This window comes from Solanum tuberosum, unplaced genomic scaffold (assembly GCF_000226075.1).
Source record: "Solanum tuberosum cultivar DM 1-3 516 R44 unplaced genomic scaffold, SolTub_3.0 scf00268, whole genome shotgun sequence".
Lineage (NCBI taxonomy): Eukaryota > Viridiplantae > Streptophyta > Magnoliopsida > Solanales > Solanaceae > Solanum > Solanum tuberosum.
Genome location: NW_006239190.1, coordinates 328611 through 346125, shown reverse-complemented (window position 1 = coordinate 346125; position 17515 = coordinate 328611). Strand labels below are relative to the sequence as shown.

The 17515-nt window shown below is 32.9% G+C and overlaps 4 protein-coding genes across 4 annotated transcripts in view; 1 reads left to right on the top strand and 3 right to left on the bottom strand.

The window, feature by feature from the left end:
• Window positions 1-28: 28 nt before the first annotated feature.
• LOC102594486 (ATP synthase subunit delta', mitochondrial-like) lies at window positions 29-3430 on the bottom strand. Its single transcript, XM_006358115.2, has 2 exons — window positions 2982-3430; window positions 29-602 (listed from the first exon to the last, which is right to left on the bottom strand). Exons 1-2 carry the CDS (start codon window positions 3237-3239, stop codon window positions 258-260), a joined length of 603 nt encoding a protein of 200 aa, XP_006358177.1. The 5' UTR covers window positions 3240-3430; the 3' UTR covers window positions 29-257.
• Window positions 3431-4621: 1191 nt separating this feature from the next.
• On the top strand, window positions 4622-7939 carry LOC102593717 (pentatricopeptide repeat-containing protein At1g02060, chloroplastic). Its single transcript, XM_015313822.1, has 2 exons — window positions 4622-7300; window positions 7860-7939. The coding sequence occupies exon 1, from the start codon at window positions 4816-4818 to the stop codon at window positions 6970-6972; it is 2157 nt and encodes a 718-aa protein (XP_015169308.1). The 5' UTR covers window positions 4622-4815; the 3' UTR covers window positions 6973-7300; window positions 7860-7939.
• Window positions 7527-9915, bottom strand: LOC102594151 (cell division cycle 20.2, cofactor of APC complex-like). The gene is made up of 8 exons (XM_006358114.2): window positions 9829-9915; window positions 9620-9721; window positions 9306-9497; window positions 8962-9231; window positions 8763-8865; window positions 8364-8680; window positions 8058-8225; window positions 7527-7979 (listed from the first exon to the last, which is right to left on the bottom strand). Exons 1-8 carry the CDS (start codon window positions 9913-9915, stop codon window positions 7836-7838), a joined length of 1383 nt encoding a protein of 460 aa, XP_006358176.1. The 3' UTR covers window positions 7527-7835.
• A 6486-nt stretch (window positions 9916-16401) lies between these two features.
• The window catches only part of LOC102593389 (translocase of chloroplast 34, chloroplastic), a 4806-nt gene continuing 3692 nt past the window's right edge, over window positions 16402-17515 (bottom strand). Inside the window, exons 6-8 of the mRNA XM_006358112.2 lie at window positions 17133-17201; window positions 16873-17034; window positions 16402-16776 (exon numbers count right to left, since the gene is read on the bottom strand). Of these exons, the coding sequence (XP_006358174.1) occupies window positions 16699-16776; window positions 16873-17034; window positions 17133-17201 (309 nt within the window). The 3' untranslated portion in view covers window positions 16402-16698. The remainder of the gene's footprint in view (window positions 16777-16872; window positions 17035-17132; window positions 17202-17515) is intronic.

Sequence of the window (17515 nt, the reverse complement as noted above, 5' to 3'; positions counted from 1 at the left end):
GAATTCAGCTACTACTGAAAAAAAAATCTTTGAAACAATATAATTCTCATTACTGAAGTTTGAAGGTACAGATGATATGGCATCTAACCATGTATACATTAGGAGAGTTTGTCCCCTGCATTTATTCATGTGATGCAGGACTAAAAACAGGTAACACCATGCATGCACAAGTATAAATCTGTTGAAAATCAGGAAGAATTTGCGGTTTCCAACAGATACAGAAGGAAAAGATAAGTGAACAGGTACAAAGACTCTATTTAACCGGTCAGAGCAGCATTAAGGGCGCTGTGTACATCAACTCCAATCTGGGCCTCGGCTTTCTCTTCGTCAGTTGATGCAGTGCTTAGCTTCTGTGTGAACTCCGTGAGTCCCTTTTGAACCAAATTGGGATCGATTTGGTCAAGTGGCACAGCTTCAACAGCAACTATATCTGCAAAAGAATTTGCATGAACAAATGCAAACCCACCGCTCACAAAGTACTTGGTCACATCGTTGCCTTCGTGAACTGATAAGACGCCGGGCTTTAGCTCTGCAATTGTCGCAACATGCCCAGGCAAAACACCCATTTGTCCAGTAGTAGCAGGGATGATAACCATATCAACCTGTGCAATATGATTGAAAAAAGGGAATAAACATCTTGGAATTCGAATTTTCAGATGATGTAATCCATGCACATTCTTCATATCGACAAGTTCTCTCGAATCACATGACACCAAATATGACATCCAGCCACAGCATTGAAATTGAATAACAAAATTTTAGAGATTCAGGCAACAGTTCTAGTTGCTAATCAAAAACATAATACGCGCAACAGTCAGATACTGGAAGGTGCATTTACGATTTCTGAAAATAATTGACCATTCCTAATTAAAAGTAAACTTACAAACTACCAGACAGCGGTTAACACCCTGATAAACTGTTGAGAAGTCTTATACAGCTCAGAAAAACTGTGAGAACAGCTACTGTCTAAAAGCTTCTTATTTATCTTTTCCCTTCACCTTAAGCAGCTGGAAGTGTTTTTATTTCGTGTGTGTGGGCAATAGAAGCTACAGTTTTGACCGCACCCAGTAGCTTTGCAGCAGCTTAGTATATGAGTTAAGAAGTGTATGTTCAAAGGAGATCTACTAAATTTCGAACCCAGTAACTCAAATGATCGTTTAGTTCAGCTGCATCCGGAATTCATAAGTTCAAATCCTGAATCCATTGTTGCAAGTACAACTTCTTGACTAGAATGCCAAAGACTTTTCTTTAATAAGGTACCTAAGCCAGATGCCCATGGAAACTACGGACTACCAAATTGAATTAAAATGAAAGCGCAAATCATCAGTCATTTTTCCTTGTCAACACACAACCACAAAATCTATTCATCCCTAGAAAGTGATAGAGGCACAGAGCTGCTATTTTGAAAATTTAAGACAATAGAAAGCTATTATTTATCAGTATCACAAGAAATTTCCTTGATCCAATCGATCTCTCAAATATCAATTTATCTGACAGCTGCTACCTCTTTGGTCACGACACATGATTTACTTTACCCCTTTTTCCATTTTAGGATGTCCAACTCACTTTAGCCATCTACCAGAAAAACAAAAATTCCATCTTTCCAAAAACAAAATAAAAAATTGACTTATGGTACTTTTAGATTTGATATATTGTTCACTCTGTACTACCATACTTTCACATATTTCAACTGCTATTATCTTAAACATGTATCAAGAGAATCCTTAGATATTCATTCAAAATACTTAAACTCCATATGCTCAAAAGATGGATCAAATGGAAAGGACATATACTAAGATAGAAAAATGAAGGGTAGCTTGCCTAGCAGAAGCAAATATATTACTCTAGGCTCATGATTCCATTTGATTGTTGAGGTAATGCCTTTTTTTAAAAATAATACACATAACCTGTACTTGACAAGTTGAACGCACATAATATTGATGGTAGAGGACAAGCATCACTAGACATTTAAAGAAGCAGCAAACGAAAAGATCAGAGCAGAAACCAAATTTTGCGCACTATCTAATTCTGTAGTCAATGCCCACAGAAAGTTATTGTTGAACAATGTATGGTTAAAGCAACAGGGGAGAGGGCATATTGCTTACAAATAAGTCATTTAGCAAGGACAGGAAAAAAGCAAGACATAGTCTCTGCATCAAGCACTTGACTACCTGGTCTTAATATATTTCCCTTCAATTAACAAGTCTTAACACCAAAACATTTGTAATCTACTCGACTGATACAATTCTCCAATGTAGTAATTTTCCAGCTTTTATTTTCATGTCATTATCAGTTAACAAATGTGAACTTGTCGTCCAAGTTCGTACAGCAGAACTAGAGCTTATCTGGAACAAGATTTCTTGAAAATACTCAAGGATTTATTGCAACCCAGCCATTTCAAGCTTTAACATGAGAAATTGACTAGCATGACTGATGACATCTGCTTATCATGAGCTGGTTGATCTTCAACGCATTTCATGCGTTTTAAGAACTAAGCCACAACATCAGCAAAAGTAACGACTGTTTAAAGTTGGTTGTGAACTTGAAACTAAGCAACCACCAAACTAGAATAGGAAAAGCAACAGTGGTTTACAGTTGGTTCTGATACTTGAAACTAGCATCCACCATCAATTCATCTCAGTCATTAGCATGGGAGAAGTTGGAATTATATAAAATCATCTATAACACACTCGAAGATCATTAATAAATCAAAGGCTGTACGTATTTGTAATCCAACAAATTCTCATTTTTCTCTGCCTCACTCAGCTTGTTAATTGTCAACAACCAGTTTGAAAGAAACAAATCTAAAAAAAAAGTCAAAATAGAGAAAGCAATCAGAGGAAAGATAGAGATAGCATAAGGGAAAAGCGAAAAATTTCACCAAAACATTTCCAGAATTCCATTTTACTAACCACAAATTAGAATAAGTAGTAAAATTAATAAATGCTAATAGAAAGAAAAGAATTTCGTTTGTACATTACCTCTTTACCGGAGAGTTCAGATGAATAAGGAAGGACAAAGTTGACACTGAGTTTGGAAGGGATAGATGATGGAGTTACGGGCCTAGGTTTCATGAAGGCAGAGGGAGTCATAGGAGGTTCCGTGGTTGGTATTACTTTCTTCCAAGCCTCCGGAAAAGTGGAATCAACGCGATTCGCCGCTGGCAGGTCAGTTGAAAAAGGGCGGCGCCACGTCATCGTGGTGGCTCTAGTTAGGAGTCTAGAACTTTGTCGGAGCATGATTGTGGATGGTTCAGGAGGCGGAGATCGGCGGCGATTGATCGGAAATGGTAGGGCAGGTCGCTGTTGTTCGGGGGCTGTGCAAAGAGGTTCAGGTTATTTCGGATCAAATTACAGGCCCAAAGAAGGACCGCTAAAGTTCAGGAATATGGGGAGAAAAGAGGGAAATAGTTACTATTTAAATTGATATAATTAAATTTGAATTTGAATAGTTTCATAAAAGGCTATAGTATAGATATATATTATATGTACTTCAGTAATATTTTGATTATTTACCTAACATAAGTATTTATTTTGAATATTGGAGTTATCGAGAATTTTTATCAAAGTTGATTATTGCTCAAAATTGAATAAGAAATTTGATTTTAAGATCAAAATTGAGATTATTAAATTCTCATAACTTCTTTGTGTCACATGATTGTAATAAATAAAAAAAATCAAAAAGAATTTTCTTAATTCATACTATCTCCTATACATATTAAGTAAATTACTCATGTACTTAACCTCTTAAGAATATGCTATTTATTATTATTAGTATTAGTATTAATTATTAAATTATTCTCCAAAAATATAAAGTTATTAAAAACATGATGAAAAAAAAAATGAATTTAAAAAAATCTCAAAATTTCTCTTAAACTTTTTAAAAACTTACTTATTTTGAATTATGAAAAATAATTTTTTTTTTTAAAAAAAATCCAAACACAAAAAAAAAAAAAAAAGAATGCCCTCGTCCCCAACCCCTTTGTCCCCGACCTCGAGAGAAGGCCCAAAATAGTCCATCATCTTTGGGTTTAGACTCAAAGTCATCCTTGAGTTTTCACATGGAGCACTAACAGTCCCTCATGTTTGCAATATTGGTGCAATGTTGGTCCTCCTCTAAATTTTTGCCTATTTTTTAACATTAATTTTGTTCATAATTTTATGTAAGGAATGTCCCATCGTCTTTTTTTATATTTAATAGAAATAATAACTCTATGTGAGAGAATATGAAAAGAAGAACACCTAGTTCTGTTCCGTATACATATTACTGCAGCTAAACTAAGAACATTTTAACATATGACATTGCAAGAAAAGAAAAATGTGTACTGTTGCACATGAAATCGTCGTGACGAACCTCTCGACTTTACCTGCAATACGATTTCTACTAAACAAAATAAGGTGTTTTTCTTCTCACAATCTCTCACATAGAGATATTATTTCTACTAAATATATAAAATGATAATTAAATATTTCATACAAAATCAATGTTAAAAAATAGGCAAAATTTTGAAGTAGAACCAAAAATGCACCAATATTGCAAACATGACTATTAATGTTCCATGTGAAAATTCAAATATAACTTTGAGTTTTAAGCCAAAGATGACGGACTATTTTTGGCCTTTGCTCTCCCACCTCCACCCTAACCTCTCCGGCCAAATCCTCTGTCGTTCCTTGCCGCACATCTTCTCAAGATCAAATAAAACTTCAATCATCAGCCCATAAGCATAATTTTTGCTTTACAATAATACGTAAAAAATCAATTTTGATCAGATTGTAAATGGTTGCAGCAGCAAACCATTAAAAATGGACTAGCAGGATGGCGATCACTCCTTTTTCTTCAGTAACAGCCAACTCCGTTATCTTAAGATACCGCCATTTCTCTACTCTTGTTCAGATTTTCTCCGAACAAACCACCAAGACCAAAAATGGCAAACACCTTGATAATCCCAAGCCGAAATCATCTTCTTCTAAATCCAAGAAAGCTAGAAATATTGCCAGTATCATCAACACAAACCCATGGTCATCTCATCTTGAATCTTCTCTTTCCTCACTCACTCAACCCTCCCTCTCTCACACCACTGTCCTTCACACACTCCGCTTCATCAAGATACCTTTCAAAGCTCTTTACTTCTTCAACTGGACTCAAAAAATGGGTTTTCAACACACCCATCAATCGTATTTACTCATGTTGCAACTCCTCGGCAGTTCCCGCAGCTTAAATTCAGCAAGGAACTTTCTTTTATCTATACCCAGAAGGTCTAATGGTACTGTACCGCTTCAAGATAGGTACTTTAACACTTTGATTCAAAGTTATGGTAAAGCTGGGCTTTTTCAAGAATCATTGAAGGTGTTTAAAGTGATGAAGTCACTTGGAATTTCACCCTCTGTGGTTACGTTTAATAGTTTGTTTTCAATTTTGCTTAAGAGGGGTCGAACCGGTATGGTCTACGAACTGTTTGATGAAATGCTTAAGACATTTGGTGCCAAGCCTGATGTGTATACTTTTAACATTTTGATTAGAGGATTTTGTATGAACTCCATGGTTGATAAAGGATTTAGGTTTTTTAAGGAGATGGAAAGGCATGAATGTGAACCGGATGTGATTACATACAATACGATTGTTGACGGTTTGTGTAGGGCAGGGAAAGTGGAGATTGCACACAACGTGTTAAAGGGTATGGTCAAGAGGGGTCATCAATTGAGTCCTAATGTTGTAAGCTACACCACTTTGGTTAGAGGGTATTGTGAGAAGCAAGAGGTTGAACGGGCTCTTGATGTTTTTGAGGAAATGATAGATTGTGGTCTAAAACCGACCAGTATAACTTATAATACTCTTGTACAAGGTCTTTGTGAGGCTAAAAGATTTGACAGAATAAAGGAGATCTTGGAGGGGACTCTAGGAAGTGGAGGACTTATTCCAGATACATGTACTTTCAATACATTGATTACCTTTCACTGTAATGTGGGAAATCTGGATGAAGCAGTGAAAGTTTTTGAGAATATGTTATACTTAAAGGTGAAACCTGATTCAGCAACATATAGCATCCTAATACGGAGCTTTTGTCAAAAGGGATACTTTGATAGGGCAGAGAAATTATTTGATGACCTAATGAAGAAGGAGATATTGCTTCGTGATGATGGTTGTACACCTCTCATTGCAGCATACAATCCCATGTTTGAGTATTTCTGCAAGATTGGCAAGACAAAGAAGGCTGAGAAAGTATTCAGGCAACTAATGAGAAGAGGAACTCAGGATCCTTTTGCTTATGAACTCCTTATAATGGGGCATTGTAAAGAAGGCACATTTAATGATGCACACGAACTCTTAGTTTTGATGTTGAGGAGAGATTATGTACCTAATATTGTGATTTATGAGTCCCTGATTGAAGGTTTGCTGCAAAAGAATGACCCTAAAGTTGCTTACGATACTCTAGAGAAGATGTTGAAAAGCTCCCATCTTCCGAGATCTTCAACTTTCCATCAAATCCTTACAGAACTTATCAAGAAAAATTGTGCTAGTGAATGTGCTTCCTTGGTGACACTAATGTTAGATAACAAAGTTAGACAAAACATCAATCTTTCGACTGATACTGTGAGGATACTCTTCCAAGCAGGATTAAGGGAGAGAGCTTTTGAGATTGTTAGGTGCCTTTATGAAAATGAATATGTGGTAGATATGGAAGGTTTAGTTGCTTTCCTTTGCCAGTGTAGAAAGTTATTGGAGGCATGCAAATTATTGTTATTTAGCTCAAGTAAGGGTCATATTCTGAATGTAGATACATGCAGTACTCTTTTATCTGCTCTCTGCAAAGCAAGTAGAACTTTAGAAGCATTTGAGATTTACTATGAGTTGCTCGAGAAAGGAGTCCAACAGCCTTTAGAATGCGTAGAAGAGTTGGGGCTTGCTCTTGAAACTGAAGGAAGAACTAAGGAAGCTGAATTTGTTAAAAAGAGAATCCCAGGCCAATCGTAGTCAGATAGATTGGTTCAAGCTTGTGCGTCTGAAAGGAGATATCTGCAAGCAGGAGTTCTACTGTTTCTTCAATTATTTTGTCAACCACATTTTGTTCTGAGGTTTGCATATGATACTTAACTTACATGGCGATGCTAGCTGGGGCTGGATGCCTCTGGAATGTGATTATGAGTGATATCAGGTTCATGATTCCTGTTTCTCTCGACAATGGAGAAGTCTGATTTGGACAAGACTTGAAAAACGTTGAAGAGCGGAAACTTAATAGTCCCTGAGCTCTCTGGTTCACCATCTGGAGCAAATTTGTTGCTTAGTAATGTTGGCCTTGCAGGTACGGTTATTTAAGAGAAATATGGTGCAAGTGCATGCACTCAGGGGATAGGTTCTACGCTTAATTACAACAGCGTTGGACTTGTTAAACAGTCAAAAACTCCATATTTCTCAGATGAACAATTTGATGACCTTAATAATGTTTCTTTCTCCAATTTTAAGTCGTCCTCTGATCTTCTTCCTACCAAGCAATATCAATGATTACAAATTTTTAAAGCTCCTGCTAGAAACACACGGCTTCAACCAAGAGCCTGATAGATTTGTACCTTGAAGTTTATACATTATGTATTGATTTTTGGCTTTTGTAAAAAATCTTCCAAATCCATTTTTATTTGAGTAACATTCTTCATAATATGCTTCTCAGTCTCATGGCAAATGCCTGCTTTTCTGGAATTGAACTAGATGTACTATAGCTCTTTACCACAAGATTAGAAATCTATGATTTATCATGCATGCTGAGAATTGACCCAGAGGATGGTAGAATACATGACATAGCTATATTTCAAACATCTTCATTTCAAAGTTCAATCATCTTATTATCTCACTGCTGATGCCTTTAGGGACAAGAGATCATCCAAATGTGTTATATTTTCACTGCTCTCCTGTGGGGGGCCAAATATCTCCCAGAACCTAAGAGTCTCATCTGCTCCAGCCGATACCACAGTCAAACCATCAGGGCTCTGCATGAAGAGAAGGAAAGTTACCGTCTCAATTTTGATAAAACTACTACTCCTACTTTCTTTGATGTCAAGTCTCACCTGGGAGAGATGCAGAATTCTTGATGAAGAAGCATGACGCAGTGGCTCTCCTATTCTAGCCATGGAAGGATAACTCCATAAACACAACTGACAATGAGATTCACCTGTTCCAAACCCATGGCCACTTAATATCTCTTTGTGATGCCTGTTCCATTGAAGTCCACAAATCTGCCAATTTCATTCACAACAATACCATGTATATGAGGAAAATTTGTAATAATCAAACTTATGATGGAAATTTGTGATAAATCTATAAACTGAAATGGCATTGCTCAGAAAGATTGCAAAAGTGATGTTAAAACTTGCCTGAGCTCCAGTTTCATTGGTGCTGATGCATGTCCCCTTCTGTGTGTTCCAAATCTTAAGACATCCATCATCAATGCCCCCTCCAGAGGCTAATACATCACTGCTATATGGACACCAAGCTAGGGCCTTGACTGCAGCATGATGTTCATTGAACCGGTGCATATAATGCCTTGAACTCGTCTTGAAACTATCCCATATGTACACCAGATTGTCATTTCCACCACTGGCAAGTGCATTCCCCGTGCTAGACCACTTCACGCCACAAACTTCCCCTCTATGTGCTCTCGTTACAGAGACCAAATTGCTTCTTGCTCGCACTGCCAATGAGAATTACAAGTAAGTAGGCTGCTGTTACAATAGAGATTAGTCAAATACATCAATGGAATAGCTTAGTACTACCATCATGATTAATGATAGCTCTGTCTTTACTCCCTGAGGTTAAAATATGACCATTCCATGAAACACAACCCACTCTGCTCTGATGGCCTTGCAGGTCTCTCACCTGTTTATGTGAACGAAAGAAGTCGATTACTTCAATGTAAACAACAAGAAAGAATACTATTTTTACTACAATGTAACCAACATTAACAAGTCTTACAAGCCTGGAAGTCTCAGCATCCCAGAGCTGGAGTTTAGAGGAATCACAACCAACTGCTACTATTTTCCCATCAGCAGACCATGCTACACTAGTAGGACAATCGTTTTCACGCTTTACTTCCATCAGTACCCCTGCTTTTTGCACTTGAGCATTCCATATATATAGAATTGACCCCAGAACAACCGCAAGTATGTTGGATTTTCCCCAATCCATAACATTTGAGTAATAGTCATCCGATAAAAGAGGAGCATCTAAAGCTCGAGTTGCTTTCTGCATATAATATCCCAACATATTACACAACACAATCAATAGTCTCATAAACTTCATCTAAATTCAAATCTTACCAAAGGATACTTTCGATATCTCCTATTCTCATTAATTTGCAGGGGAATTTCTTTGTCACTACGCCTCATTTCATCAATTAGACGCGTAGATTGTCTACTCGATTTAGGACTTCCTCTAAAAACCAGCATTCTGAATGGTCTTCCTTCTACATCCAACTTTAGATTTTCCTCCATTTTCCTCCTATATTCATCCTATCAAAATCATACAGGAAAACAACTAAAATGGGTGTCCAGATACAGAATTTCTTTCCACAATCAGCAATCGCAAGAAAAATTAAAACGCGATGAAGAAACAAGTCAAGCAAGAAACTAACATTGAAGTTTGGTTTTCGGAGTTTGTTATTCGTTCTGTTGGTGAGTAAAGTATGTGCTTGATCAAGATCCATCAGGCTTCTATTGGGTATAAATCTATCACCCTGCATCACAAAACCACTCAAAATCACATATCAATTCAGCAAAATGCAGAAAAACAGAAATTAACAAAGGAGAGAAAAAAAACGCATAGTGTGGATTGATTAATTACAGGAAAATCATTGTCGAGCGGAGTATCGTGAAGGCGAGTTGGAGAATACCAATCTGGTTGAATTCTTGTTAATGAATTGTCATTCATTTTCGTACATTTCTCAGTTGCCTTTTCAAATCTTGTTTTGTTAATTTTCAGAGTTTCTATATTGCTGTTGAACAAAAGCTTATTGAGAATGGTAGTTAAAGTTAATGGCTGTTTCGCGCCAAATTAGTTTGTTCACTAAAGGAGACCTCGGTTTGTTTCCCCTCAACGGTAATTATTTATTTTAAACATAAATAAAAGAGGAAATTGTAAAACTAAGTGTTATAAACACTTGTCCGAGCTTTGCGCGGTATAACTGTAATTTAAAAAATGAACTTTTTTATAAATTAAGTAGAAATAAAAAGGCGAATTCTATTTTGATTAGAGCCGAGATTTGTGTTTCCTCTTAAATAAAATAATTAAGAAAAGAAATAATATTTTCACATTAAGTTGACATCAGAGAAAACGATAATGTTATAACATTTTTAAAAATCGAATTACCAAATTAAGGTTTTAATACAATATCATGTCCATTCCCAATTAACTTTAATTCAAACACGATATCATTCATACATGAAAGTAATTAACTATTATTTAAAAATCAATTGAAGAACCAAATAGACAATATATAAGTATTCGCGGATTTTAATCAATTTCATGCAGATAAAGAAATTCTGAATACATTATTTATGATAGCTCCCATAATAATTTATTGAAAATTCTACTTCTAATAATTTATAATTTATAATTTCATTTTTTTTTTAAAAAACTAAAATTCTTAACCTAAAGTAATCTAAGAAGAGAATCTTATTTTCCATCTCAATAAAAAGAATTCATCTAATTAATTATTTTCTTTAAATTGGGCATAATTCAAAATTTTATTTGTATAGAAGTACAAAAAAGATACTCAAAAACCTATATACCAAATAATTAATATTTTAAAATAAATAAATAAATAAAAGAAAGTAAAAAGAACAAAGAATGGAAGAAAATGTAATTTAAGGAAATGATATAAATAACACTAATGATGAGATTAAGGGGAAAAAATTAATAGCATTAATGATTAAATGATTTAAAATTTGGAAAAATGCAAAATAGATAAACTTTCAAGACAAATTTTTGAGCAATTTTTAAAAAAAAATATATTAGAGAAACCGTAAAAACATTTTTGATAAAACCTAATAATATTTGAATTAAGAAGAGTGTCATCATTTTCTATTTTTAACTTTATTATTTGGTATGGGTATAATCGTATAGATCTTTAGCATAAAAGATGATATAATTTTTTTATAAAAATAAAATCAAATTACATTAAGAAATATTAATATATGTTTTACAAAATTATAATAACTAATTTCTTGTAATAAATAAAATAAAGTATTTTTTAAAATAAAAAGTGATTTAAGACAATGATATAAATGACATTAATTATCAGATTAAGGTATTGATGAACAAAATCAAATATGATAACCATTGATATTTTTGTAAAATTTTAAAGTGAGACTTTTAGTCTTTTAAAATTAAAAAACTGTCAACAAATTAAAGTATAATTTTAAATATAAATAAAAAATTAAATGGAAGTAAGGAAAAATGAAACAAAAAAACTAAAGAAAAAAAATTAGAAGAATAAAGAATGAAAAGAAATAATGTGAGCACTAATTTAGGATCCTTTCAATTTATAATTCACAATATAAATTTCTCCTTATTCTCCTCCTAATTTAATATGAATTTAATAAATAAATAAATAAATTGATTTTTTCTCTAAATAATTCTTCTTACCACTCATTATTTTTTCTATAAATTTTTCAATTAGAATGATTATTTTTTTCAATACAATTTTCTTGTAGAAAACATTATAGTGCAACATCCTTCAAAAAAACATTCTTTTTGAAGACAAACATTTGTTACATGACTTTTTTTCTTATATCAATATCTTGAAGAATCATGAGATACTCTATCTTTCTTTTTTCATAAAGAAATCATATTCTATCATCAGAAGAAGAAGTGACAAAGTTAAAGTGTCCATTTTTGTTGATTTTAATGCTTAATTTTTATTTTTATTTTTATTTTTGTAGGCTAAATATAAATAATTTTAAGAATTATTTTTATATGTATATATATTTGTAATTGTACAATGATTTTGAAATGTAAGATTCTTAAGATATTTTAGATTCCTAATAACTTTAAAAATATTTCTAATAATTTTATTTTTGCGCTTTTTTGGTCTTGATTATTAATTTTTTATTTCTTTTATCCTCAAGTTTTAAACACATAATTATATGCTCAGTTATTATTAATATATTTGATTTTAAAAAAAAAATAAAATTGGTGCAATTTGTAGTTAGTCGACCATATAGAATATCATACTAAATAGGATATTAGATTAACTCTTGCATAAAATTAATTTCAATTTTCAGATATCTAATGCTTACCACCAATGATCTAACTATTATTTTACGCTAAAGTCGATGAAATTTTGTACATTCTGAGATTTTTTCTCTTCATCTCTAAATTTGCTTCCAAGGAGCTTTGTTATTTCTGTTTTTCTTTTTCCGGTGCTTGTTATCCTTTATGTTTGAGTTAAGAATCAAAGTAGTCCTTCTCTTTTAACATGAAGCACTAATAGTCCTTCATGTTTCAAAAATTAGTACATTTTTAGTATTCTTTCGAACATCTGCCTATTTTTTAACAGAACCTTTCTTTTGCACGTGAGAAAGTTTCCCCCCAAAACTTAATTTTTTTTGTCCCTCCGAACTCCTTATCAAATCAGACTTCTATTTTCTCTTCCCTTTCTTCTTCAATCAAACCCTATAGTCAAAATTTCATTTTGAATTCCATTAAAAGCTTAGTCAATTCTTGGAAGCAACTATGTTGTCATGGCGCAACAATGACAAATAGTTGCTTTCAAGAATTGACTAAGCTTTATATATATATATATATATATATATGAGAAGAAGAGTGATGGAAGAAAAGTACATGAAAAAGGAGAGTGACAACCTAGAATGAAAAGACTTGTTAGCGTCGGCAAGATTCAAAAACAAATATCCTACTATGACAAGTCTAGTTAATTAAACTAAGGTTGATTACAATTATGAAAGAACATATAACTAGAGTTGATCACAGTGTATGTAGGATGAGCTTTTGTAGAGCAATACTCTCCTTTCCTCACTTGTTTTTATAAATACTAAAAAAAACAATATGTATATTTATAGTGATTCTTGAAAGGAATTTCCTTAAGTTGCTCAAAATTTCCTTCAAATTTTGATTTTTGTTTGTATAATAGGAAAATCAAAGTTATGAAATTAGGGATGAATACTACGGAGAAGAAGGGGAAAATCTGGTTTCCACCAAGTGAATACAAAGTTATCGAAGAAGACAGTTAAATATGATTTGTCATTATGAAAACAAAATTATCATGTATATGCTTTCACACGTGCAGAAAAGCTCTATTAAAAAATTGACAGATGTTTGGAAGAATACTAAAAGTGTACCAATTCTTGAAACATGGAGGACTATTAATGTTCCATATTAAAAGACACGGACTACTTTGATTCTTAACTCAAACATAAAGGACGATTTTGATCCTTTTCTCTCCTCCTTCCCTTCATGATTTTTCTTTTATTTATTTGGTATGTTGTTGAATCTTTTTCTCTTTGATACGTGCATGTTCAATGAAACTTGTTTGATGTTCCTGAAAAGTTAAAAAGTAAAGAAAGGAAGAAAAACAATTAAAACAAAGAAATTGTTTGAAAGACAATCGTAAAAAGAAATGAAATATTGAGAAAGGAGTTAATCAAACCATGAATTTTTCTACTACTCCGTCAATAATGAACGCATCAATATCAGTTGGTGAATAACGTTTACCATATTTTTTGAAATGATTTGTGATTAATGATTATCTACCCTATTTTAAATATTTGAAATCAACACGAGACTCTACCGTCTTGAAGAGTGAAGGTTAAGTTTGATGGCTAATCTTATGAAACTTGAGTTCGTTGTCCTTCGCTTACATCACAATGTCTTTTTCTTCGTTATTCTGATTTTGGTTTTCGTATCATGGATCTTGGGTCGCGCTTTATGGCATTTCCATTATAAAAAAAATTCAATCCCACAAAGGATTGTTCATGGAACTACTATCGAGATTCTTCGAACCAATTTTCTAGTTTCATCCCTATGTTCATTGCTATACCATCATTTGCTCTGTTATACTCAATGGACGAGGTAGTATTTTTTTATTTATTTTTTACGAGGTAGTAGTAGATCCATCCATTACTATAAAAATAGTTAGATCAAGAACTACCTTTCATGAATATTGGATGTTGAAATTCATTTGGATGCTATGGGTCTTGGAGACCCCATTAAAGATGAAAATAAAACATCAAAGTAAGACGGGACTAAAACTATGATATTCTTGCATCATTATCTTTATGAAAATTTGAAAATTGAATATCTCACAATTAAGGATCCACTTGTTTTGTGGAAAAGCCTGAAAGAAAGATATGACCACTTGAAGATGGTCATACATCCAAACGTACGATATGATTGGATGCATCTTAGGCTACAAGACTTTAAGTCTATTCATGAGTACAATTCTGTTATGTTCGGAATTACTTCTCAATTGATACTATATGGAGAAATGATTAGTGATATTGATATGATAGAAAAGATGTTCTCCACTTTTCATGCTTAGAATGTGCTCCTATAACAATAATATCAAAAGATAAGTTTCAAGAACTGATTTCTCATCTTCTCGTGGCTGAACAAGATAATGACTTGTCAATGAAAAGTTATGAGAACCAATCTACTGAATCTACATCATTTCCTGAAGTGAATGAGGTGTACGTCCACCATGATAGGCGTGGAAAAGTTCGCGGTCCTGATTGTGGACATGATCGTGATTTTGATCAAGAACGAAATTCTTTTCCTAGTGTTAATCATTCATCAAAAGGAAAAAAGAAAGGATGAGAAGCGTGAAGCAGTCAAAGCGGGCTATTTTTGATGTGGTGCAAAAAGTCACCATGCACGTGATTGTCGTACTCCTAAACACTTGGATGAGCTTTTTCAAGCATTACTAAAGAAGAAAGAGAAAAATCCTAAAGAAAATTTTAAATCTAAAAAGCATGCTAACGTAACACACTTAGATGTAGCAAATTTTTTCGCACATCGTGAAGGAAAGATAGATCACTTGATTGGTGATGGTCTGTGGCCATGAAAGATTAACATTTTTTTTTTACTAATGGTAGTAATTATTAAATAAATCATGTAAAGATAGTTATTTACATGAGTACTAATTTTTAATTAGCGTTGATTAGTTTAATCATATTTTTAGAGTTCATTATTGAATTGAGTTGAATTTGATTTTGGCTTAATCAAATGATAGTTTCTTTGTTTTGTTTACTTACGACAGAGAAAAAAATATATAATAATAAGAAAGCTCCATTGATTTGTTTATACGGAGACTCTGATTGATATAAACCTTTCTGTTATTCTTTGCAGCTAAATTTTTATGTTTGTTGTTGTAACCTTATTCTCAAGATCTTTGAAATTATTATTTTTTAATATATATTGAAAAAAAATTGGATGAATTTTTTAGTCAAACACTAAATTCTATTATGTGTTTATATTAAACTAGGTCTTAAATTGGTCTAGTGAATAAATATTACTATTACTATTAGTTTATATTCTAATAGGTTTTGTATATTTTCATTTTTTTCCTCTATTTTTGAATGATTGCTGAATTTGTTCAATAAATTGAGTGTATTGAGTATACCGAAAATAGTGTACTGAAAAGTTATTGAATATTTATTTAATTATTGTACATTAGTTAATGTGTTTTTCTTGTTCAATAATTGACCTTATTATTATTTTTTGAAAAGGACATTATTATTTTATTTTATTTGGAATCGGGGTAGTATCAACCCATTTGTTCATGAGAACTTTTTGATTTTTTTTCTGCTTTATTTGAAAATCAGTATTTGATCATAAACAACTGAAAGTTGTATTTGGAATTGGAATTTATAAAAATACCCAAAAACCTGTTTTCAGATTTTCATGTTTTTTTTTTCTAATTTACCCTAACACTTCTATTTATTTAAATAACTCCATTTCAATTATGTTTTATATTTAAATCATTTCTTTTTTAAAAAAAAGTACATTCAAATTTTAAATATTTATTGCAAAATGTATGATCAAACATAACTCCAACTCAACTTTAAATATCTCAAATAAATAGTACTAATGTTTTTTTGTTTTTATAGGCAAACGCCCAATACGTGTTGAATTGTCATTTTTTAGACCCTACAAAATATTCAAGTTAATAATCTTCGACGGATCATGAATTTATCCCACCAAAGACTAAAAAATAAAGAATAAAAAGTGAAGTTTGGAAAACAAAGAACACGAATACACAATATGAAATTGCTCGTTTCTATTTCATGGATTTAGATTTTCCTTTTTCCTCTATTTAAAACTGTATTTTTGTGTTTCTTAGCTTTTGTAATGCCCCTTTATGTACGTAGTTGGCCTCATATATTTATGAAAGAGTTCTCAATGCTTAATATAATTATTTCATCATATGGAAAAATACAAGTGCAAATAACAACAATTACATAACTCAGTTACTAATCAAGCATCGAAACACAATAAATCCGAGGCGCTACGCCAAGTTCAGCAGAACAAAGTTGAAATCCTACCGCCGCATATGACTGGTTTCTCTGGCTACTAATAAATATAACTACTTAACCAAGAAAAGTATAAACTGATAAGCTGATGGCAAGGAAATCCAAAATCCTTCAAAGAACCAAAAGGGGAATTAAGTTGACAAACAAGGGCCATTCCAGTGATTGCTTATGCCCATGCAGGCCTGCTCTCCCTTGCAATATCATTCTTGATAGATTTCTGAATCCTTTTCACTACAAAGAAATACTGCCAAAGGCACAACAGAAGGGGCTTAGTGAGCCATACAATAAATCCAACAATATTTTATTAATGCACAAAGTGTACTTTAGAATGAGAGTTCACCTGGAACGCTAGTATAAAAGGAATTAGCACTTTGCCCCTGTTGTTTGGATTTGGACCTTCAATCAGTTTCTGGTCAACCAAAATACCCTTGCTTCCACTTAAAACAGCATCTGTAATAGTTTGGACTAAATTGGGTATCCATGCAGTTCCACTTGGAAGAATCTGTAAACAATACAGACCAGTTTAAGCAGTTAGTACACAAATTTTTTTTTGCCGAAGGATGACATATTAATAGAAACAAATTGAAGAATAACCCAAACCTTTTCGTCACTTTCATTCTTGTTACATCTGCCACTATTCTCCACCAAGACAACAGGAATTGAAGCAGCCTAACAGCAAAGACAGCAATATAGTTAAGAGAAAATTATCAAACAACAGTATTGCAAAATGCATCACAGAAGCAAACTTGTTATCGCTGGCCCAAGACTCCACATAAACTTGCAATCAAGATGGCAGTTCACTAGGAAAACTGCTCTACCACTTCCATTCTCTTGCTTCACAAAGAAGAAGAAAACAGAAGCAAAAAATTACCTTTCACTATCAAAAAAGAAGGGAAAGGTAACATTTAACTTTCTTGAACTGAAGTTCAAGTAACGTTCACAAAAGTATAACATACATGATATATGGATATCAGAGAACCCTC

Bases quoted from the DNA above. Each gene is read 5' to 3' on its own strand.
- LOC102594151 (XM_006358114.2), bottom strand. From the start codon at position 9,915: ATGAATGACAATTCATTAACAAGAATTCAACCAGATTGGTATTCTCCA. The intron at 9,722-9,828 runs GTAATTAATCAA...TTTGTGATGCAG, and splicing joins CGCTCGACAATGATTTTCCT to GGTGATAGATTTATACCCAA. The intron at 7,980-8,057 runs GTGAGACTTGAC...CTCTTCATGCAG, and splicing joins GAATTCTGCATCTCTCCCAG to AGCCCTGATGGTTTGACTGT.
- LOC102593717 (XM_015313822.1), top strand. From the start codon at position 4,816: ATGGCGATCACTCCTTTTTCTTCAGTAACAGCCAACTCCGTTATCTTA.
- LOC102594486 (XM_006358115.2), bottom strand. From the start codon at position 3,239: ATGCTCCGACAAAGTTCTAGACTCCTAACTAGAGCCACCACGATGACG. The intron at 603-2,981 runs GTAATGTACAAA...CATATTGCACAG, and splicing joins CTGAACTCTCCGGTAAAGAG to GTTGATATGGTTATCATCCC.